General features: G+C 51.2%; 2 protein-coding genes and 1 non-coding gene across 11 annotated transcripts; all 3 read right to left on the bottom strand.

The window, feature by feature from the left end:
* Positions 1–4,128: 4,128 nt before the first annotated feature.
* On the bottom strand, positions 4,129–13,148 carry LOC133449270 (zinc finger protein 358-like). Its single transcript, XM_061728406.1, has 7 exons — positions 13,083–13,148; positions 12,852–12,956; positions 12,419–12,581; positions 11,892–11,968; positions 7,471–7,582; positions 6,796–7,157; positions 4,129–4,734 (listed from the first exon to the last, which is right to left on the bottom strand). The coding sequence occupies exons 1-7, from the start codon at positions 13,146–13,148 to the stop codon at positions 4,189–4,191; spliced, it is 1,431 nt and encodes a 476-aa protein (XP_061584390.1). The 3' UTR covers positions 4,129–4,188.
* A 2,180-nt stretch (positions 13,149–15,328) lies between these two features.
* Positions 15,329–15,415, bottom strand: trnay-gua (transfer RNA tyrosine (anticodon GUA)). The gene is given in 2 exon segments: positions 15,329–15,364; positions 15,379–15,415. It is a non-coding gene; the product is annotated as a tRNA-Tyr (tRNA).
* A 6,003-nt stretch (positions 15,416–21,418) lies between these two features.
* On the bottom strand, positions 21,419–23,144 carry LOC133450085 (serine/arginine repetitive matrix protein 2-like). Of its 9 annotated transcripts, none has more exons than XM_061728815.1 (6): positions 22,959–23,144; positions 22,451–22,565; positions 22,274–22,366; positions 21,863–21,975; positions 21,769–21,814; positions 21,419–21,738 (listed from the first exon to the last, which is right to left on the bottom strand). In XM_061728815.1, the coding sequence occupies exons 1-6, from the start codon at positions 23,029–23,031 to the stop codon at positions 21,654–21,656; spliced, it is 525 nt and encodes a 174-aa protein (XP_061584799.1). In that variant the 5' UTR covers positions 23,032–23,144; the 3' UTR covers positions 21,419–21,653. The 9 variants fall into 9 exon arrangements, with proteins under 9 accessions (XP_061584799.1, XP_061584802.1, XP_061584805.1 ...); XM_061728818.1 differs by having other exon boundaries at positions 21,419–21,714; XM_061728821.1 differs by having other exon boundaries at positions 21,419–21,700; positions 21,773–21,814.
* Between the last annotated feature and the right edge of the window lie 352 nt (positions 23,145–23,496).

Genomic DNA, 23,496 nt, shown 5'->3' with positions numbered 1-23,496 from the left:
ATGATGGTGATGATGATGATGATGAAGATGGTGATGATGAAGATGAAGGTGATGATGAAGATGAAGGTGATGATGATGATGATGGTGATGATGATGATGATGAAGGTGATGATGATGAAGATGAAGGTGATGATGAAGATGAAGGTGATGATGAAGATGGTGATGATGAAGATGAAGGTGATGATGATGATGATGAAGGTGATGATGATGAAGGTGATGATGAAGATGAAGGTGATGATGAAGATGGTGATGATGAAGATGGTGATGGTGATGATGATGATGAAGATGATGATGATGATGGTGATGAAGATGATGATGATGATGAAGATGAAGATGATGATGATGGTGATGATGATGATGATGAAGGTGATGATGATGGTGATGATGATGATGAAGATGATGATGATGATGATGGTGATGAAGATGGTGATGATGCAATACATCAGGTTACAGTCTCACTCACAAGGACAATAATAGGGGAAGAAAAGAAAGAAATCAAAAGAAAAATCAGTAAATAAAATAATTAAAACAAATAAATAAAATAAGACTGAGTTCCTCCCCCCTTTTCTGTCAGGCCGATGCGCCCCCTGGTGGCCGGATGGAATCCAGGTTTTTTAAAACAAAACTTTATTGAAAATATACGAATCTCAAAGCGGATAATGGACAAATATCAATTTAAATGCAATATGAAAAGAAAGGAAAATAAAAAAAAATGGGGATTCTTGTAAGGAAAACAAAAAACAAGGCGCTCTAAGAATTAAAAGGTGCATATGATTAACAAAATAAATAAATTAAGCATTCATATTCACATAATGGAGCATAGAAAAGGAGAGGAATTATTCAATTAGAATAACAAATAACGAGCAATGTCTAGACTTATTTTACTTGCATTTTTGTTTTCTACTCTTTTGAGACATGTGAAAAAAAATCTTAAAATCGTTAATAAAACGGAAGGAGGATTTACAATTTCTCCATTTGGCACAATTAATACTTACCCAGTAACAAAATTATATTAATAACGTCAGAAACAGAAAATTCCAAATCATCCATAAAGAAAATAATATGGCTTCATTCAAAAGGTGGAACATTATTAATTTTAAGAGAAATCCACTTGTCTGTCTGTCCAGAAACAATCAGACGAAGGACATTGATAAACCAAATGATCCAGTGTTTCTTCATCCTTTTTGCAGAAGGAACATTGATCTACCTCAAATTTAAATCTCTTTTTAAGATATTCCGCCGGATGAAAACAGGAACATCACCTGGCGTAACAACGTCCCATTAGCATTAAATAAAGTTAAATTAACAAGAAAAAAACAACAATATTACGACGGAGTATTAGGGTCAAACTAAGACAAAAAAAGGAAATTACGAGAATAAAGTCATAATATTATGAGAATAAAGTCGTAATATTACGACTTTATTCTTGTAATATTATGACTTCATTCTCGCAACATTATGTCTTTATTCTCGTAATTTTACGCCTTTATTCTCATAATATTATGACTAATTTCCTAATTTTTTTTGTCTTCGTTTGGACCTAATACTTCGTCGTACAAAACACACCGACCACTCGTGGATAAAAAACCAAACACAAAATAAAGTTGTATATAAATATAAATAAAGCAAACACAAAATAAAGTTGTATATAAATATAAATAAAGCAAACACAAAATAAAGTTGTATATAAATATAAATAAACCAAACACAAAATAAAGTTGTATATAAATATAAATAAAGCAAACACAAAATAAAGTCGTATATAAATATAAATAAAGCAAACACAAAATAAAGTCGTATATAAATATAAATAAAGCAAACACAAAATAAAGTTGTATATAAATATAAATAAACCAAACACAAAATAAAGTTGTATATAAATATAAATAAAGCAAACACAAAATAAAGTCGTATATAAATATAAATAAAGCAAACACAAAATAAAGTCGTATATAAATATAAATAAAGCAAACACAAACCCCAGACCAGGACGTTCTCAGACCTGAATAAATACGTTTTACAGAAATGATGACAACAAATCCAGGTTTATCATCAACCTTTCAACACCTTTAATGAGAACTTTCATTTTTAAATAACATCATGAAAGAATACTTAGCTAAGATTACATCCAACGTCAACACAGACACCATTTCACATATTTGTTGAGAGCGAAACATCAGCTTCTTTAAATGGCCTTTTACAGGCTCAATTTGTATAAAATGTGTAACAAATAAACATCGCCGGCGTCGTCATGACAACACGAGAACTTGATACCAACGAACACGGAGAACCGGATCTCCACACATCCAGGGACAACATTTAAAGTGCTTTTTTCATGAAGAAGAGTCTCCGTTTCTGAGAAACACCAGAAAAGATGCTTTCATTTGATTTTCTGAAGTCCAGGAAGTGGAAAGTCTTTCTGGGCCCAAAGAAAGGAAGAGAACTATCGGTGTCCACGGGAACAAACCTGCAGCTCGGCTGGAATCTTCCTCGGGGCTTAACCGTCCTGCAGATCATTCTGGTTTGATGTCACACATTTTCAGCACTTTTTTGTCAATTTTTCATCAGTTTTTTAGCTCCGAAGTTTCAAGGTTTATCTTCTCACTTCTGAAGTTCAGGGGACGAGTTATAGGACTGTCTCAGAAAATTAGAATATTGTGATAAAGTTCTTTATTTTCTGTAATGCAATTAAAAAAAAACAAAAATGTCATCCATTCTGGATTCATTACAAATCAACTGAAATATTGCAAGCCTTTTATTATTTTAATATTGCTGATTACGGTTTACAGTTTAAGATTAAGATTCCCAGAATATTCAAATTTTTTGAGATAGGATATTTGAGTTTTCGTAAACTGTAAACCATGATCAGCAAGATTAAAATAATTAAAGGCTTGCAATATTTCAGTTGATTTGTAATGAATCCAGAATGGATGACATTTTTGTAATTGCATTACAGAAAATCACAATATTCAAATTTTTCTGAGACAGTCCTGTATAGTTGCTGCAGAATGCCAACGTTTTTAGGTTATTAAGCTCATTAATTATTTCATTCTTGTTTATATAGTTTCCTGAAGTATTTTGAAGTTTATTTTCACTTATGTTCATCACCATCCCATAATCGTCTGACAATTAAATGGATAATATATCCACACTTCAATATCAAGATCCCAACTTTGAGTCGGTTTTTCATGTTTTTTTCTAAAATCCTTTCAGACGACTGATTTATTATCATTTTACTAATTTTCCTTCATTACAGTAGCAGCGCCTCAAAAAGACAATTATCAACTATTTAACCCGTTTAATGTGTAGTTGTGCTACACCTTTAGACAGTTTGATCACAATTATTATCGGCGACATAAACAGAAGTAAAACAGAATACATTGGAGAAACTGAAGCCTGAAACTTCCTTTACTGTACCTGAACTAGTTTGAACCCTGTTGTTACTACAGAACTGTCTTTTAGACGCCAGTTGGTCCACGTTACAGAACATTACAGGAACATTTCTGAACATATTCAGCAGCTAAAAGGGTCACTTTTGTTCACCAGTTGTTTCCAGCTCAGAAGGTCTTGGACTGTTTTCATCTGCAGCGTTTACAACTACTTAGATCAGGGGTCAACGTTGATCTCCGGGGAGGAGCTAATGTTAGCGGGGAGGAGCTAACGATGGATGGATGGAGGAGTTCCTGTCTCCGACATGCGGAGCTACATCTGGAGAGATGGACTATTGTTTTACACAGTGGGGATATTTTTACTGGATAATATGTATTTATGATTAATTAAAAACTACATTAAATAGATTGTGTTTTCCTCTTTCATATTCGAATTATTGGTAACCGTTTTATAAAAGCATATACGATGTGAAACAAAAAAAACACCACATGAGACGACATGGAAAGACAGTCGGGAGAATCGGGAGGTCTGAAGATCTTTGAACGGTTTATCCTCAGTCAAGTGAAGATGTGCTGCAGTGTGGGGGTCTACAGACCACATGAGACCCCCCTGGGGGTCTACAGACCACATGAGACCCCCAGGGGTCTACAGACCACATGACACCCCCAGGGGGTCTACAGACCGCCCTGCAACACCCCTGGGGGTCTACAGACCTGGAGACCCCCCTGTGGCCCCCCCTGGGGGTCTACAGGTCTGTAGACCCCCCTGGGGGTCTATAGGCCGCCCTGCGACACCCCCCTACAGGCCGCACCCCGACTGCTGGCGGTGGCGGCGGACGCTGCACATCTGGCTGAAGGCCTGGCCGCAGCGCTGGCAGCTGTACGGTTTCTCCTGCGTGTGGACGGTGCGGTGTCTCTTCAGGTGGCTGGACGAGATGAAGCTCTTTCCGCAGAGCGAGCAGCGGTAGCGGCGCTCGCCGCTGTGCACCAGCAGGTGCACCCGCAGGTTGTTGGGCTGGGCGAAGCCCTTCCCGCAGTGGGGGCAGGCGTAGGGTCTCTCCCCGGTGGGGGGGCAGGCGTAGGGTCTCTCCCCGGTGGGGGGGCAGGCGTAGGGTCTCTCCCCGGTGGGCGGGCAGGCGTAGGGTCTCTCCCCGGTGGGGTGGCAGGTGTAGGGTCTCCCCCCGGTGTGGACGCGCCGGTGCTGCTCCAGGGCGGCGGCCGAGGGGAGGACCCGCCGGCAGATACTGCAGACCAACGGTTCTTTACCGGGGGTCCGGTGGGGCTGGCGCTTGGTGGGCGGGGCCGTGACGGCCATGTCCAAGGAGCTGGCGAAGGCAGTCCTTTCCTGAGGGCCAGCGGGTAAGTTAGTTAGTTAGTTCATCTTTATTTCGGTCAATTATAAGCATAAAAATCAATAAGCAAGATAATAAACATTTACAGGTTTTTCTTTGGTCAACATGGTGATTATTTTGACCGAAAAGGTCTGGACTTGAAGCATAAAGCTGATCTTGCCCACCTTTTAACATAATAGAATATCCAAGAAGAACAAATGAAGTATCACGAGGCGACACAAAATAATAATAATAATAATAATAATAATAATAATAATAATAATAACTGTAATAATAACTGTAGTACCCCTCCTTGAACCTCCACCTTACTGTGGTGGAGGGGTTTGTGTGCCCGAGTGATCCTAGGAGCTATGTTGTCGGGGGCACTTACGCCCCTGGTAGGGTCTCCCATGGCAACCAGGTCCTGGGTGACGGGCCAGACTAAGAGCGGTTCACAAGCTTGTTATGAAGAGGAAGACAGCGAGGACCGTTACGTCGCCCGGATCGGCGGGTCACCGGGGCCCCTCCCTGGAGCCAGGCCTGGGGTTGGGGCTCGATGGCGAGCGCCTGGTGGCCGGGTCTTTGCCCGTGGGACTAGGGCTGCAACGATTCGTCGACGTTGTCGACAAAAATCGATAATCAAAATTGTCGACAATGAATTCCATAGTGGGGACTCGGAGGCGTGCTCATCCATCACCCAAGCCGAGGTCACTGAGGTGGTTCGTAAGCTCCTCAGTGGCACCGGGGGTGGATGAGATTCGCCCCGAGTACCTCAAGTCTCTGGATGTCGTAGGGCTGTCTTGGTTGACACGCCTCTGCGACATCGCATGGAGGAAGGGGACAGTACCGCTGGAGTGGCAAACCGGGGTGGTGGTCCCTCTGTTTAAAAAAGTGAGTCCAGGTCCAGGTCTGTGGGGGGTGCTGACTGAGTATGGAGTCCGGGGCCCTCTACTAAGGGCTGTCCGGTCTCTGTATGATCGGAGAGGAGTCTGGTTCGCATTGCCGGCAGTAAGTCAGACTTGTTCCCGGTGCATGTTGGCGGTTTGCGGCCGAGTGCGACGCGGCAGGGATGAGAATCAGCACCTCCAAGACCGAGGCCATGGTTCTCCACCGGGAAAGGGTGGCGTGCCTTCTCCGGGTGGGTGGAGAAGTCCTGCCTCAGGTGGAGGAGTTCAAGTATCTCATTGTTCACGAGTGAGGGAATGATGGAGCGGGAGATTGACAGACGGATCGGTGCAGCGTCCGCAGTAATGCGGTCGATGTACCGGACCGTCGTGGTGAAGAGGGAGCTGAGTCGAAAGGAGAAGCTCTCGATTTACCGGTCAATCTACGCACCTACCCTCACCTCCCCCCACCTCCCAGCGACCCACCCCTGCGCCACGCCCGAGGTTCGCCGCGGCAGCGCTGGCGGGGCTGCAGCCGACCGGCCGGGAGGAAGTGGCTGCAGGTCGCCAGGCGATGGCTCCCGAGCTGGAGGCGGAGTCGGAGGGGGCTGCGGAGCTGGAGGCAGACCAGCAGCCGGAGCAGGGCGGCGTTACGGAGGAGGCGGTCCTGGACACACCAGCTCCAGAGCAGTGCTGCGCCGTGGAGGAGGCGGTCCTGGAGGTGGACGGCCCCCCGACCATTCCCGCTGGTCGGCCGGACGCCGAGGGCGGCCTCCCGACGGGTCCGGGCCAGGAAGGCCCGGGGGGGCAGACAGCATTTCCGGGCTTCCTCTCCCACTCTGAGGGGGCGGGGAGGGAGTAGGCTCGGCCGGACGGACCCCGGCACGAGTTTGGCGTTGGGGGTGTGTGGCAGGGTGGAGGAGCTGCAGCCACTCTGACGGAGGCTGACGGGACACAGGTGTGGCCCGTCAGCCTCCCCACCCTGCCAGCCTTATAAGGGAGAGACAGAGAAGCTGCAAGGAGGTCGGAGGAGCTGCTGCTGATGTCGGCTGGTGTGCTTGTGCATGTGTGGCTGTGATTTTGAGTAATAAAGGGTTCTGCACAAAACTCTGTGTCCTTTCTATCCTGTCGGTCGTGCCCCCGTAGCACTCGCCCTGCTACACACGGATACAAGTGGCCGTTTGCTCTTACTGTCGTCTTGAACGTGTCTGTTCCCCCGACGTCGTGTTTGAAGAGAACCGGTCCGTCCGGCCCGTCTGGTCCCGGTCCGGGGAACACGGTGGTGGGCCCGGCGTCCGGGCCCAAACCCAGCCGGGCCACGGCGTAGGCCCCCAGGGGGCCGACCCGCTCCTGCATCCAGACCAGGTCCAGGTCCAGGTCCGGGCCCGGGTCCGGGTCGTCGGTGCTGAGGTCATGGGTCAGGTCCGGACCCTCCAGAACCAGGACCTGGTCGGACCGGCGTTTCAGCCCAGACCTGCAGGCCCGGTCCGGTTCAGAACCGGGCCTGGTGACACCAACATCCTCCGGACGGGTTTCCCTCTCGGGCTGCGGGCCTGAACCGGAACAAACAAGTCAAGTTTATTTCTACAACAGAGACAAGGTTTCACACAGAAATAAAACAAGCGGGACAAATACAGGGGATATTTTATAAATACTGGGGATGTATTTAAAGTATGGACACACCATTCATCTGTACTGTGTGTATATATATATATATATATATATATATATATATATATATATATATATATATATATAGTTGTATTCTGTTTTTTACTTTTTTGTACTCTTTTTTAACATGCATGTTGGAAATAAAATCTTCAAATTAAAGTAACTAGTGCAGATAAACGATGAAACCTGACTCACCACAGCTGGCCAGGATGTTCAGCTCCACCTTCAGGTCCAGGCTGCAGCCGTCTGGCTCCGGTTCTGGCTCCGGTTCCTCCTGCTTCACCAGCGGCAACACGACGGCTTCCTCCTGCAGAGACGACAAACCCGGGGAAATAACCAGCTCATTTTTTTAGCCACCCTTGGTCTTGTTCCATCATCCATTCATCCATCCATCATCCAGCAGGAGAGACCACGTCTCTCCAGTGTTAGCGTCGCTCCATTGGCTACCCGTAAAATTCAGAATCCAATTTAAAATGTTATTACTTGCGCATAAAGCCCAAAACGGCTTAGCTCCGCATTATTTGCAAGACCTGATAGAGCCTTATGTTCCTGGCAGAGCTCTCCGCTCTCAGAGTGCAGGTTTACTCGTAGTTCCTAGAGTATCTAAATGTAGATTTGGAGGGCGGGCGTTCTGCTATCAGGCACCATTACTATGGAACCAACTTCCAATCTGGGTTAATGAGGCTGACACCACCTCCACCTTTAAAACTAAACTTAAAACCTTTCTGTTTAGTAAAGCCTATAGTTAGTGTTTAGTAAACCTCTAGCTGGTGTTGGTAAATCTCTAGGTAGTGTAAACTCTAGTGTGTTAGAGTCAGTAGTCATAGTTGCAGCTATAGAACAAGACTATAATAGTTAGTCTCAAATATAGCTTGGTGGTAGATATGCTGCTATAGGCCTATGCTGCAGGGGGGACCGACATGATCCGCTGGGCGGTGCCTCTCACCCTTCTCCTCCTCTCCTCTTCCCTTCCTCTCTTCTCCATTTCCATTTTTATTTATTCTAAATATCTCATAGCTATCGTTTTTGTCCATCGTTCCTGTAGTTTCTTGTGCCGGCCCCCCTTTTTTTCTCTTTTGTGCATGTTTGCAAGCCGGATAAATAAAATTGAATTGAAATAAAATTGAATTGAAAATCCATCATCCATCCATCCATCATGTCAGCTTGGGATCTTCCAAGTCCCAAACAGCCCTGGTTACGTGTGGTGTCCCCCAAGGATCTGTCCTAGGACCTCTCCTTTTTATCCTGTACATGCTGCCCCTGGGTCGTGTCATCAGCCGGCACGGCATCTCTTCACTGCTATGCTGATGACACTCAGCTGTACATCCGGACTCACCCCAACCTTCGTTCCACCCCAGTCCTCTCATCTTCACCCACTCAAGCCCTCTCCAACTGCCTGGAGGAGATTAGGGTGTGGATGAGTCACAACTTCCTCCAACTAAACAGTTCCAAAACCGAAGCCATACAAATATGCCCCCCTCACCAGGTCCAGTCATCACCCATAACCACCATCTCCTTCTCCGGTCAAGACATCCCCCTCTCTACCTCTGTTACAAACCTCAGTGTGAAGCTGGACCACAACTCACCTTCGTAAACCACATCAAACATCTGTACCAAACTTGCTTCTTCCACATAAAGAACCTATCCAAACTCCGCCCCTTCCTCACTTTCCCCGATGCAGAGAACTCGTCCACGCTCTTATCTCCTCCAGGCTTGACTACTGTAACAGCCTGCTCATCGGTATCCCCAACAAACACCTTGGGAAACTCCAACTCATTCAGAACTGTGCTGCCCGAACTCTGATGAAAACCCGCAAATACGACCATATCAGCCCTATTCTCCAGAACCCACACTGGCTTCCCATAACCTCAAGAATCCAATTCAAGATCGCCCTCATCACCACCTCTGTATCTACAGCAATGACCTCATCACCACCTCTGCATCTACAGCAATGACCTCATCACCACCTCTGCATCTACAGCACTGACCTCATCATCCACCTCTGTATCTACAGCAATGACCTCATCACCACCTCTGCATCTACAGCAATGACCTCATCACCACCTCTGCATCTACAGCAATGACCTCATCATCCACCTCTGTATCTACAGCAATGACCTCATCACCACCTCTGTATCTACAGCAATGACCTCATCACCACCTATGTATCTACAGCAATGACCTCATCACCCACCTCTGCATCTACAGCAATGACCTCATCACCACCTCTGCATCTACAGCACTGACCTCATCACCACCTCTGCATCTACAGCACTGACCTCATCACCACCTCTGCATCTACAGCACTGACCTCATCACCACCTCTGTATCTACAGCACTGACCTCATCACCTGCATCTACAGCAATGACCTCATCACCACCTCTGCATCTACAGCAATGACCTCACCACCTCTGCATCTACAGCAATGACCTCATCACCCCCTCTGTATCTACAGCACTGACCTCATCACCACCTCTGTATCTACAGCACTGACCTCATCACCACCTCTGCATCTACAGCAATGACCTCATCACCACCTCTGTATCTACAGCAATGACCTCATCACCACCTCTGTATCTACAGCACTGACCTCATCACCACCTCTGCATCTACAGCACTGACCTCATCACCACCTCTGCATCTACAGCACTGCCCCTCAATACCTCAAAGACCTCCTGACCCTCACTCATCCACCCGGAACCTCCGCTCACAAAAGACCAAGCTCCTCTATCAGCCCCGCACACGACTCTGCTCCATGGGAGACCAAGCTTTCTGCTCCGCTGCCCCCCACATCTGGAACTCCCTCCCTGAACATCTGGAACTCCCTCCCTGAACATCTGGAACTCCCTCCCTGAACACCCACATCTGGAACTCCCTCCCTGAACATCTGGAACTCCCTCCCTGAACATCTGGAACTCCCTCCCTGAACACCCACATCTGGAACTCCCTCCCTGAACATCTGGAACTCCCTCCCTGAACATCTGGAACTCCCTCCCTGAACATCTGGAACTCCCTCCCTGAACACCCACATGTGGAACTCCCTCCCTGAACACCCACATGTGGAACTCCCTCCCTGAACATCTGGAACTCCCTCCCTGAACATCTGGAACTCCCTCCCTGAACATCTGGAACTCCCTCCCGGAACATCTGGAACTCCCTCCCGGAACATCTGGAACTCCCTCCCTGAACACCCACATCTGGAACTCCCTCCCTGAACAGCCACATCTGGAACTCCCTCCCTGAACATCTGGAACTCCCTCCCGGAACATCTGGAACTCCCTCCCTGAACACCCACATCTGGAACTCCCTCCCTGAACAGCCACATCTGGAACTCCCTCCCTGAACATCTGGAACTCCCTCCCTGAACATCTGGAACTCCCTCCCTGAACATCTGGAACTCCCTCCCTGAACATCTGGAACTCCCTCCCTGAACAGCCACATCTGGAACTCCCTCCCTGAACAGCTATGTCAACCCCGGTCTGTGGACACCTTTAAAAAGGGGCTTAAAACTTTCCTGTTCAGGAAGGCTTTCCCTGGTCTTTTTTAGAGGTTTTTATTATTTTTATCCTTTTTTACTTCTAGTCTTTCATGTGTCTTGATTTTTTTCCCTTGTTTATGTAAGCACTTTGAGATTATTCATGAAAAGTGCTCTACAAATAAAATGTATTATTATTATTATTATTATTATTATTATTATTATTATTATTATTATTATTATTATTATTATTATTATTATCATCCATCCATCATCCATCCATCATCCATCATCCATCCATCATCCATCCATCATCCATCATCCAATGATGGACGGATGAATGGATGGATGATTGATATATGGATGGATGGATGATGGATGGATGGATGATGGATATATGGATGGAATGATGGATGGATGATGGATATATGGATGGATGGATGATGGATGATGGATGGATGGATGATGGATGAATGGATGATGGATATATGAATGGATGGATGGATGGATGGATGATGGATGGATGGATGATGGATGGATGGATGATGGATGAATGGATGATGGATGGATGGATGATGGATGAATGGATGATGGATGGATGACCTCTGCCAGTGGCGAAGAGCATCTCTGAATGCACAACACCGGAACCTGCAGCGTGGGCCTGGCCCTGCCCCTTCTCAACCTGGGACTTGCTGATTGGGCCGGAGCTTCGGGAGCTGCGTGCTGTCCCCACCCCCGGTCATCCCGTTGCTGCTTCCACCTGCCTGCTGTGCTGTTGACGTCCCCGACTCCCAGTCCGGCCCTCGGCAGGAGGGTCCCCCCTGATGAGCCTGGTCCTGCTCAAGGTTTCTTCCCTCCTAAAGGGGAGTTTTTCTTGCCACTGTTTGGCTTAAGGCTTTTCTCCCACTATGGGAGTTTTTACCTGCCATTGTTTATGTAATAATTGCTCGGGGGTTTATGTTTATGTTCATGTTCTGGATCTCTGGAAAGATCCTGGAGACAACTATGTTGTAATAGACGCTATAGAAATTGAATTGAATTGATGAATGGATGGATGGATGGATGGATGGATGGATGGATGGATGGATGGATGGATGGATGGATGGATGGATGGATGGATGGATGGATGGATGATGGTACCTTTAAGCCGTGCAGGAGTTGGTCTTCAGGTTGGTCTTCTCCAGCAGGAATCACCTGCAGCTGATGGTCATCACTTCCTGGAAAAAGTCCACAGGAAACAGAGTCAGAAAAAGTGGAAAAGATAGATTTTCCGATTCTAAATCGATTCTCATATTAATTCCTAAAAATTAATCTGGCCCCCCTAGGAAACAGTTTTGGAGGCCCCTGGTACCATCTGCCCCCCCTAGGAAACAGTTTTGGAGGCCCTGGTACCATCTGCCCCCCCTAGGAAACAGTTTTGGAGGCCCCTGGTACCATCTGCCCCCCCTAGAAAACAGTCTTGGAGGCCCCTGGTACCATCTGACCCCCCTAGGAAACAGTTTCGGAGGCCCCTGGTACCATCTGCCCCCCCCCCCCTAGGAAACAGTTTTGGAGGCCCCTGGTACCATCTGACCCCCCTAGGAAACAGTTTTGGAGGCCCCTGGTACCATCTGACCCCCCTAGGAAACAGTTCTGGAGGCCCCTGGGGGGGCAGGTCATCCTCTCACCTCCAACCGGCTCCTGGCGATGACTCTGTCTCCTCATTTTCCTCTCGCAGCTCCTCATCCTGTCCTCCATCAGCTGCAGCCTCCTCCTCAGCACCTCCTTCCCCTCCTCGTCCCGCTGCACCTGCTGCTCCTCCTTCCCCTGGTCTCCCCTCTCCTCCTCCACCTCCTCCATCAGCTGCAGCCTCCTCCTCAGCACCTCCTTCCCCTCCTCGTCCTGCTGCACCTGCTGCACCTCCTTCCCCCCCTCCACCTGCTCTATCAGCTGCAGTCTCCTCCTCAGCTCCTCCTTCCCCTGGTCTCCCCTCTCCTCCTCCACCTGCTCTATCAGCTGCAGTCTCCTCCTCAGCTCCTCCTTCCCCTGGTCTCCCCTCTCCTCCTCCACCTCCTCCATCAGCTGCAGCCTCCTCCGCAGCTCCTCCCTCTCCTCCTCCACCCGCTCCAGCTGTCTCCTCATCCCCGCCCGCTCCTCCTCCAGCAGCCCGCAGATCTGCTGCACGGCGGCCCGGGCCAGCAGCTCCAGGATGGAGGAGACCTGGTCCTGGATCCGGGAGGAGACCTGGTCCCGGTCCCGGTCCCGGTCCTGGATCCGGGAGGAGACCTGGACCTGGTCCTGGTCCTGGATCCGGTCCTGGTCCCGGTCCCGGTCCTGGATCCGGGAGGAGACCTGGACCTGGTCCCGGTCCTGGATCCGGGAGGCCACCTGAAGAGCCCGGAAGTCCCGCTCCGCCATCTCTCTCTCTCGTGTGCGCGCAGAGTAGAGTCAGTGCTCGTGCACGTGTCTCCTTTTTTTCTAAACTTTATTAGCAAATCTTGCTTTACAAACAACAACAAGGTATAAAATAGTGTGGAACAGCACGTGCAATGATGGAGTAAATTATAAAAATATCTAGTATGAATAGGAGATCTAGATAATGCAGGTAACAGTCATAAATGCACGTGTTTCCTTGAGGGCGGAAGTCGCCTCCTGATGACGTCGTTGAGGGCTGACGCGCCGCGGGGCCGCCATCTTGGAGCGGGCAGCGCTTTATGTCTATGTATATGTCTATTTATGTCTGTTTATATGTCTATCTCTCTCTCTCTCTATATATATATATATATATATATATATATATATATATATATATATATATATATATATATATATATATATATATATATATATATATATATATATATATAAACTTTATTTGCAGACACTGGGTCCAGAATACAAAACAAGATACACAGACATTAAACACAAAGAGAAAGAGATTCACTTGTACCCTTCAAATAAGTTTAAAAACATACAAACATTTCCTTGTGCCATTCAAATTAGCTGAAAACATACAAACATTTCCTCCAGTGTTTCCAGAAACAGGAGGAGAACCTTGTATCGCTCTGTGTCGTGTCAGTCAAGGCCATAATTAAAACATTATTTGACTCCTTCAGTCTACACATAAAACTAAACATAAAATTCCTCAATACAGCATGGAAAGTGGGAACATCACTGGTCACAAACATTACACTTGCACTTGTCCATCTAGGGAGTTTTAAAAAAAATTCTAAAAGCATCATTATATGCCACCTGTAGCTTTTTTATTTTAGCACTTGTGTAATGGCACCACAAGTGAGCAGTGTATAGCGGAGTGCAATATGTTTTAAACAGTGCTATCTTAACACTATCCGTACACATATGAAACTTACGTGCCAGCATATTGGCTTGGTCATATAGCTTACAGCACTGACGCTGCAAATCATCATCGTCACAGAAATCATCCCTAATTATATGGCCCAGGTATTTAAACTTCTTTACAACCTCTAATACTTCTCCAGCCAAAGAAAAAGAGGGAAAGGTAAAAGCTTCAGATCGTCCTTTGTTCTGCAGATCATAACAACACTCTTTTTAGGATTGAACAAAATATCAAAAGAAAAACCATATTTAGTACAGACCCGTAGTAGCTGCTGTAGGCCAGCACTGTATGGAGACAGTACAACTAAGTCATCTGCGTAAATCATATGATTGATAAGGATGTCCCCCACCATGCAACCTGTTTTACACTCACTGAGCTGTTTGGATAAATCATCCATATATAAATTAAATAATAAGGGCGATAAAATCCCCCCCTGGCGCACGCCATTGGACACCAGAAAGGGTGTGGATGTTCTCCTTCCCCACCTAGCCTGCATAGTCTGGTGAGAATACCAAAACTGTAGGATCCTTATAAGATATGAGGGGACACCTCTCTCCTGTAATTTTAAGAACAGTTTACCGTGGTGAATTCGATCAAAGGCACGTGAGGCATCCAGAAAACACATAAATATTGTGCTGTTATGACTTCTGTACTGGCTGACAATTTCCTTAAGTGTATAAATACATAGGTCCGTGCCATGTTTTTTCTTGAACCCAAATTTCTTGAACCCAAACCCATATATATATATATATATATATATATATATATATATATATATATATATATATATATATATATATATATATATATATATATATATATATATATATATATATATATATATATATATATATATATATATGTTTATATTTATATATCTATATTTATATTTCTATGTTTATATATCTATGTTTATATGTCTATGTATATATGTATATGTATATATGTTTATATTTATATGTATATATGTATATGTATATATGTTTATATTTATATGTATATATGTATATGTATATATGTTTATATTTATATGTCTATGTATATATGTTTATATTATATGTATATATGTCTATATGTTTATGTTTATATGTCTATGTATATGTGAGATACTAAACGAACATAAAACGACAAAATTCAAAGATTGCAAGAACTGTCGTGTGAAGAGTCGTATCGGAAGGATGAAGTTCCGTAGACACAGTTTTATTTGCTTTGAGAAATTAATAAAAAAAAGAGCAACCTTTCCTTCGAGCCGGATTCGAACCAGCGACCTAAGGATTCCTGGCTGAGCCACTACAGTCCTCCGCTCTACCAACTGAGCTATCGAAGGAGGATGTTGATCACGAGGAGGAGGGCGGTTTTGAAGGCTGCACCTACAGTGAGAGGTTATTTACCGTTATTTGTTGTCAGTGAGCGAGAACTAATACGCATTTAGCGTTTCATAGCGGAAAGAGTTTAATAGCAGTTCAGGTGAACAGACTCAGAATCTGTCCCTTCATTTCTGGCCTCCTTTACCTGGGGGGTCCAGCACCGTTCCCTCCTCCCCGGGGGGTCCAGCACCGTTCCCTCCTCCCCGGGGGGTCCAGCACCGTTCCCTCCTCCCCGGGGGGTCCAGCACCGTTTCCCTCCCCGGGGGGTCCAGCACCGTTTCCTCCCCGGGGGGTCCAGCATCGTTTCCCTCCCCGGGGGGGTCCAGCACCGTTTCCTCCTCCCCGGGGGGTCCAGCATCGTTTCCTCCTCCCCGGGGGGGTCCAGCACCGTTTCCTCCTCCCCGGGGGGTCCAGCATCGTTTCCTCCTCCCCGGGGGGTCCAGCATCGTTTCCTCCTCCCCGGGGGGGTCCAGCACCGTTTCCTCCCCGGGGGGTCCAGCACCGTTTCCTCCTCCCCGGGGGGTCCAGCACCGTTTCCTCCCCGGGGGGTCCAGCACCGTTTCCTCCCCGGGGGGTCCAGCATCGTTTCCTCCTCCCCGGGGGGTCCAGCATCGTTTCCTCCTCCCCGGGGGGGTCCAGCACCGTTTCCTCCCCGGGGGGTCCAGCACCGTTTCCTCCTCCCCGGGGGGTCCAGCACCGTTTCCTCCTCCCCGGGGGGTCCAGCACCGTTTCCTCCCCGGGGGGGTCCAGCATCGTTTCCTCCCCGGGGGGTCCAGTACCGTTTCCTCCTCCCCGGGGGGTCCAGCATCGTTTCCTCCTCCCCGGGGGGTCCAGCACCGTTTCCCTCCCCGGGGGGTCCAGCACCGTTTCCCTCCCCGGGGGGTCCAGCACCGTTTCCTCCTCCCCGGGGGGTCCAGCACCGTTTCCTCCTCCCCGGGGGGTCCAGCATCGTTTCCTCCTCCCCGGGGGGTCCAGCACCGTTTCCTCCTCCCCGGGGGGTCCAACACCGTTTCCTCCTCCCCGGGGGGTCCAGCACTGTTTCCTCCTCCCCGGGGGGTCCAGCACCGTTTCCTCCTCCCCGGGGGGTCCAACACCGTTTCCTCCTCCCCGGGGGGTCCAGCACTGTTTCCTCCTCCCCGGGGGGTCCAGCATCGTTTCCCTCCCCGGGGGGGTCCAGCACCGTTTCCTCCTCCCCGGGGGGTCCAGCACCGTTTCCTCCCCGGGGGGTCCAGCACCGTTTCCTCCTCCCCGGGGGGTCCAGCACCGTTTCCTCCTCCCCGGGGGGTCCAGCACTGTTTCCTCCTCCCCGGGGGGTCCAGCATCGTTTCCCTCCCCGGGGGGGTCCAGCACCGTTTCCTCCTCCCCGGGGGGTCCAGCACCGTTTCCTCCCCGGGGGGTCCAGCACCGTTTCCTCCTCCCCGGGGGGTCCAGCACCGTTTCCCTCCCCGGGGGGTCCACCACCGTTTCCTCCTCCCCGGGGGGTCCAGCACCGTTTCCTCCTCCCCGGGGGGTCCAGCACCGTTTCCTCCTCCCCGGGGGGTCCAGCACCGTTTCCTCCCCGGGGGGTCCAGCACCGTTTCCTCCCCGGGGGGTCCAGCACCGTTTCCTCCCCGGGGGGTCCAGCACCGTTTCCTCCTCCCCGGGGGGTCCAGCACCGTTTCCTCCCCGGGGGGTCCAGCACCGTTTCCTCCTCCCCGGGGGGTCCAGCACCGTTTCCTCCCCGGGGGGTCCAGCACCGTTTCCTCCCCGGGGGGTCCAGCACCGTTTCCTCCTCCCCGGGGGGTCCAGCACCGTTTCCTCCCCGGGGGGTCCAGCACCGTTTCCTCCTCCCCGGGGGGGTCCAGCACCGTTTCCCTCCCCGGGGGGTCCAGCACCGTTTCCTCCTCCCCGGGGGGTCCAGCACCGTTTCCCTCCCCGGGGGGTCCAGCACCGTTTCCTCCTCCCCGGGGGGTCCAGCACCATTTCCCCCTCCCCGGGGGGTCCAGCACCGTTTCCTCCTCCTCCCGGGGGGGTCCAGCACCGTTTCCTCCTCCTCCCCGGGGGGGGGGGTCCAGCACCGTTTCCTCCTCCCCGGGGGGTCCAGTACCGTTTCCTCCCCCCGGGGGGTCCAGCACCATTTCCCCCTCCCCGGGGGGTCCAGCACCGTTTTCCTCCTCCCCGGGGGGTCCAGTACCGTTTCCTCCCCGGGGGGTCCAGCACCGTTTCCCTCCCCGGGGGATCCAGCACTGTTTCCTCCTCCCCGGGGGGGTCCAGCACCGTTTCCTCCCCGGGGGGTCCAGCACCGTTTCCTCCTCCCCGGGGGGTCCAGCACCGTTTCCCCCTCCCCGGGGGGTCCAGCACCGTTTCCTCCTCCCCGGGGGGTCCAGCACCGTTTCCCCCTCCCCGGGGGGTCCAGCACCGTTTCCCTCCTCCCCGGGGGGTCCAGCACCGTTTCCTCCTCCCCGGGGGGTCCAGCACCGTTTCCTCCCCGGGGGGGTCCAGCACCGTTTCCCCCTCCCCGGGGGGTCCAGCACCGTCTCCCTCCCCGGGGGGTCCAGCACCGTTTCCTCCCCGGGGGGTCCAGCACCGTTTCCTCCCCGGGGGGGTCCAGCACCGTTTCCTCCTCCCCGGGGGGTCCAGCATCGTTTCCTCCTCCCCGGGGGGGTCCAGCACCGTTTCCTCCCCGGGGGGGTCCAGCACCGTTTCCTCCCCGGGGGGGTCCAGCACCGTTTCCTCCTCCCCGGGGGGTCCAGCACCGTTTCCCTCCCCGGGGGGGTCCAGCACCGTTTCCCTCCCCGGGGGGTCCAGCATCGTTTCCCCCCTCCCCGGGGGGGTCCAGCATCGTTTCCTCCTCCCCGGGGGGTCCAGCACCGTTTCCCTCCCCGGGGGGTCCAGCACCGTTTCCTCCTCCCCGGGGGGTCCAGCACCGTTTCTCCCTCCCCGGGGGGTCCAGTACCGTTTCCTCCCCGGGGGGTCCAGCACCGTTTCCTCCTCCCCGGGGGGTCCAGCAACCGTTTCCTCCCCGGGGGGTCCAGTACCGTTTCCCTCCCCGGGGGGTCCAGCACCGTTTCCTCCTCCCCGGGGGGTCCAGCACCGTTTCCCTCCCCGGGGGGTCCAGCACCCGTTTCCTCCCCGGGGGGTCCAGCACCGTTTCCCCCTCCCCGGGGGGTCCAGCACCGTTTCCTCCTCCCCGGGGGGTCCAGCACCGTTTCCCTCCCCGGGGGGTCCAGTACCGTTTCTTTCTCCCTCCCCGGGGGGTCCAGCACCGTTTCCCTCCCCGGGGGGTCCAGCACCGTTTCCTCCTCCCCGGGGGGTCCAGCACCGTTTCCCTCCCCGGGGGGTCCAGCATCGTTTCCTCCTCCCCCGGGGGGGTCCAGCACCGTTTCTCCCTCCCCGGGGGGGTCCAGTACCGTTTCCCCCTCCCCGGGGGGTCCAGCACCGTTTCCTCCTCCCCCGGGGGGTCCAGCACCGTTTCCCTCCTCCCCGGGGGGTCCAGCACCGTTTCCTCCTCCCCGGGGGGTCCAGCACCGTTTCCCTCCCCGGGGGGTCCAGCATCGTTTCCTCCTCCCCGGGGGGTCCAGCATCGTTTCCCTCCCCGGGGGGGTCCAGCAACCGTTTCCTCCTCCCCGGGGGGTCCAGCATCGTTTCCCTCCCCGGGGGGGTCCAGCACCGTTTCCTCCTCCCCGGGGGGTCCAGCATCGTTTTCCCTCCCCGGGGGGGTCCAGCAACCGTTTCCCTCCTCCCCGGGGGGTCCAGCATCGGTTTCCCTCCCCGGGGGGGTCCAGCACCGTTTCCTCCTCCCCGGGGGGGTCCAGCACCGTTTCCCTCCTCCCCCGGGGGGTCCAGCACCGTTTCCCTCCCCGGGGGGTCCAGCACCGTTTCCTCCTCCCCGGGGGGTCCAGCACCGTTTCCCTCCCCGGGGGGTCCAGCACCGTTTCCTCCTCCCCGGGGGGTCCAGCACCGTTTCCCTCCCCGGGGGGGTCCAGCATCGTTTCCCTCCCCGGGGGGGGTCCAGCACACCGTTTCCTCCTCCCCCGGGGGGTCCAGCATCGTTTCCCTCCCCGGGGGGGTCCAGCACCGTTTCCCTCCCCGGGGGGTCCAGCACCGTTTCCTCCTCCCCGGGGGGGTCCAGCATCGTTTCCCTCCCCGGGGGGTCCAGCACCGTTTCTTTCTCCCCGGGGGGGTCCAGCACCGTTTCCCTCCCCGGGGGGTCCAGCACACCGGTTTCCTCCTCCCCGGGGGGTCCAGCACCGTTTCCTCCTCCCCGGGGGGTCCAGCACCGTTTCCTCCTCCCCGGGGGGTCCAGCACTCTTTTTTTTCTTTTGGTTCTTTCTTTCTTTTCTATCGTGTTTTCTTTCTTTCTTTCTGTCTTTCTACTTTGTTTAGTGACGTAGGACAAGGGCGGGAACAGCTGGTACAACCAGGGAATCCCCCGCAGGCTACACCGTCTCATTTCACCAGCCGTCCAGCCTTCGGTCCGGCCTTCACGGTCTAGAAGGCGTTTCCTACGAACACCGGACTCAGAAGGACCCCGCCCCTGAATTGGGACACACCTATAGACGAATCCGGCGAAACCCGGAAGTCGAGCGGGCCGCCATTACTGCGGTGGCGGCTCCGCTCCTCCGCTCCAGCCCATAGACATATATACGTATGGATCTATTACTCCGCTCCCTGCCAGGCTCTCTTAATGTATTTGTATCATCGGAAAACTCCTGTCCCGTCACGTGCATTTGTTTTGATAGTGAATGAAGACGGGACAGACTTTCAAAACCACTTTTCTGTTTCACCAAGTGAACAGACGGAACGCAAAAAAAAGATGTTAAACTGCTGGAAAGGAACTGGAATTTACCTGGATACCTTAAACAAGGAAGCCAGGGAGCGGTATATGGAGAAAATAATGATTATTAACGGTTTGATCCATATGAAATCACTACTAGTGGAGCTCCGATGAGGATTTACTGCCGCAGTTCTGCACAACCCACGTCTTACTACCTTGTTTAGTGTTTGACAGCTGCTTTGGTAGATGTTTGACCTCGCCATGTGTTTCAATAAATTAGTATAATAGTACAACATACAGTACATCTTTTTTATTACTCTTACTTCTCTTTTCTTTTTTTTTTATGCTGAAGAGGCTCCGAGACATGAGCAATATTTTTGTTTTCCTCGTGAGATTATTTTTTTCTTCTGCAGCTACAAATAGAGTAAATATTTTTTCCTCAACAAACTAGTTTTATCTGCAGATTGGGGTTATGTATGTATGTATTCTGTATCATCCGGAGCTGAGATAGTTCTGCCCTTCAATTAGAGACCTGTAATTGCGTTTTTTTTCGTCATCGGACGCCAGGCGTAATATTTAATTGTGCAGACATGCCTCGTAAGGAGAGGAGGTGGAGAGAGCTATATTACAGTGTTTAATCATACACTCCCTTATCTCCCTATTCCTCTATTCTTTCCTGCTTATCGCTCAAACAAATCATTATTTATAAATTAACATCAGCATTAATTTAAGATACCTTCATTATTTATGGAAGGCCACTGTCTAACATCATCAATCCAGCTATAATGATGCTGTAGAGCGTCAGGTTACAATAACAGCGCTGCGGTGGCAGATTGACACCTGCCACCGCAGCAATGGCGCCGCCGCAAGATGGCGGCGCACACAAACCGGTCGCCGGATTCGTCTATAGACACCTGAGAATGGCTCCACCGCCGCCACCGCGCCCCGCCCGTGCACCCCCCGGCCAGGGGAGGCCCGGCCCCCGGACCCCCCCCCCCGGCCAGGGCAGGCCCGGCCCCCGGACCCCCCCCCCCCCGGCCAGGGGAGGCCCGGCCCCCGGACCCCCCCCCCCGGCCAGGGCAGGCCCGGCCCCCGGACCCCCCCCCCCCCGGCCAGGGGAGGCCCGGCCCCCGGACCCCCCCCGCCCCCCCCCCCCCCCGGCCCCGGACCCGCCTCCATAAAATAAAATGAAGCAGAAACCACTGGGTTGTATCAAAACTCAATTTATTTTCTTCAATGTTTGTAGAAAAATAGTAAAAGATATAAAAATGATTTAAATAAATAAAATCAGCATAAATATTATGAAGCCAGAGAAGGATTTAAAGGTTCTGCTGCTCACGTCCCTGACGCCACTCAGGACGGACCTGGACCGAGTCCTGCCGGGTCCGGGTCCGGGTCCCGGTCCGGGTCTGGGTCGGAGGCCGATCCCCCAGGAACCCGGCTCATTCACTCCTCAGAGGCCGGGTCGGAGGCTCGGTTCTGGTCGGAGGCTCGGTTCTGGTCCGGGTCGGAGACTCGGTTCTGGTCCGGGTCGGAGACTCGGTTCTGGTCCCGGTCGGAGGCTCGGTTCTGGTCCGGGTCGGAGACTCGGTCCGGGTCGGAGGCTCGGTTCTGGTCCGGGTCGGAGGCTCGGTTCTGGTCCGGGTCGGAGGCTCGGTTCTGGTCCGGGTCGGAGGCTCGGTTCTGGTCCGGTTCTGGTCCCGGTCGTCTGCTCTCCTCTTCCTGTTCAGACACTCGATCTTCCGGCCGTCGTCTCTGTTTATCCTGGAGAGAGGGAGGAAAGTGGATCAGAACAGAACCAGAACATCTGGAGGCTGAACAGAGTCCAGAGGAAGCTGTATGGCTCTGGGAGGGTTCTGGGTTCTGGACCTGGTCCAGGACCTGGTCCAGGACCTGGTACAGGTATGTTGTATTGGACGCTATATAAATAAAATTGAAAAAATTAAATATATATATATATATATATATATGTATATATATATATATATATACATATATATATATATATATATATATATAGGAGTATATATATAGTATATATATAGAAGTGCTGGGAACTCACCGTTCCCAGCACTTCAGAAAAGCTTGGGCCATCCTCGTGCGAGTGTCGATGCATTTCTTCTCGCTGGAGTTTCCCGGGCCGCTCAAGGTGATTCTGAAACACAAAAACGGACGATTGGAATCAAAACCATCAATCAGGACGAACCCAGACGTTTCCAGCCAGAACCTTCAGACTCACATCAGCTCGGTTCTGTCACATCCGGGCCGTTTCTCCACGACCTGGAAGTCCGACATGTTTCCTTGGGCCACTTTGGCCGGCTGGGGACACAAGCAGCGTCCGATGAAGTGCTGCGCTGCAGGAGGAGAAATAACCACGGTCAGATACAGGAAACCAACCAATACAGAGGTTTACAGTCGCAGGGAGGAGAAGGAACGACTGATGTGCAGGAAACCAACGAATACAGAGTTTTACAGTCGCAGGGAGGAGAAGGAACGACGGTCAGACGTGCAGGAAACCAATGAATACAGAGGTTTACAGTCGCAGGGAGGAGAAGGAACGACGGTCAGATACAGGAAACCAACGACATGCAGCTTTACAGTCACAGGGAGGAGAAGGAACGACTGATGTGCAGGAAACCAACCACATGCAGAGTTTTACAGTCGCTGCTCTGGAACAACGAGCTGCAGATCTGCAGCTTCCTGTTGCTCTGCAGAAAAACGCTGCAGAAAAACGCTGAGAAACTCACCGTGGTGGAGCTGGACGCAGACTGCAGCCAGAACAACCAGCAGGAAAACACCGTTCCTTCCTGAGAAAGTCATCTTCTCTGGTGTAGAAAGTAGAAAAGCTTCAGAGTTTAGAGAGGAAGCTGGAGTGCAGGATGACGGACGGAGGAGTGAAAACCTGCAGAGTTTAGAGCAGCAGCTGGAGGAACGGAGGAACGGAGGAGTGAATTCCTGCAGCTTCTCCTCAGCTTTTATAGCCGCTGCTCTGCGGGGTTTTCCCTCTTCCCGTTAAGCCAGGCCCCAGAAAAACTCTGGAATTTCCACTTTTACAGCCGTTTGCAGTGAGCTCAGCCCCCAACAATGAGATCAGATTAGCAGATCCGTTTACCGGATTCCTGGAGAGATTCTCACCGACGACGATGACAGACGACTGGACTGGAACTGCTGGGGATTATCTGCAAACTTCAGGAAAATGGAACCAGGATAATCTTCAAACTTCAGGAGAATGGAACCAGGATCATATTCAAACTTCAGGAGAATAGTACCAGGATAATCTTCAAA

Source organism: Cololabis saira, chromosome 1 (assembly GCF_033807715.1).
Source record: "Cololabis saira isolate AMF1-May2022 chromosome 1, fColSai1.1, whole genome shotgun sequence".
Classification (NCBI taxonomy): domain Eukaryota; kingdom Metazoa; phylum Chordata; class Actinopteri; order Beloniformes; family Belonidae; genus Cololabis; species Cololabis saira.
The sequence above is the reverse complement of the archived record's forward strand: the minus strand, read 5'-3'. Positions and strand labels throughout refer to the sequence as shown.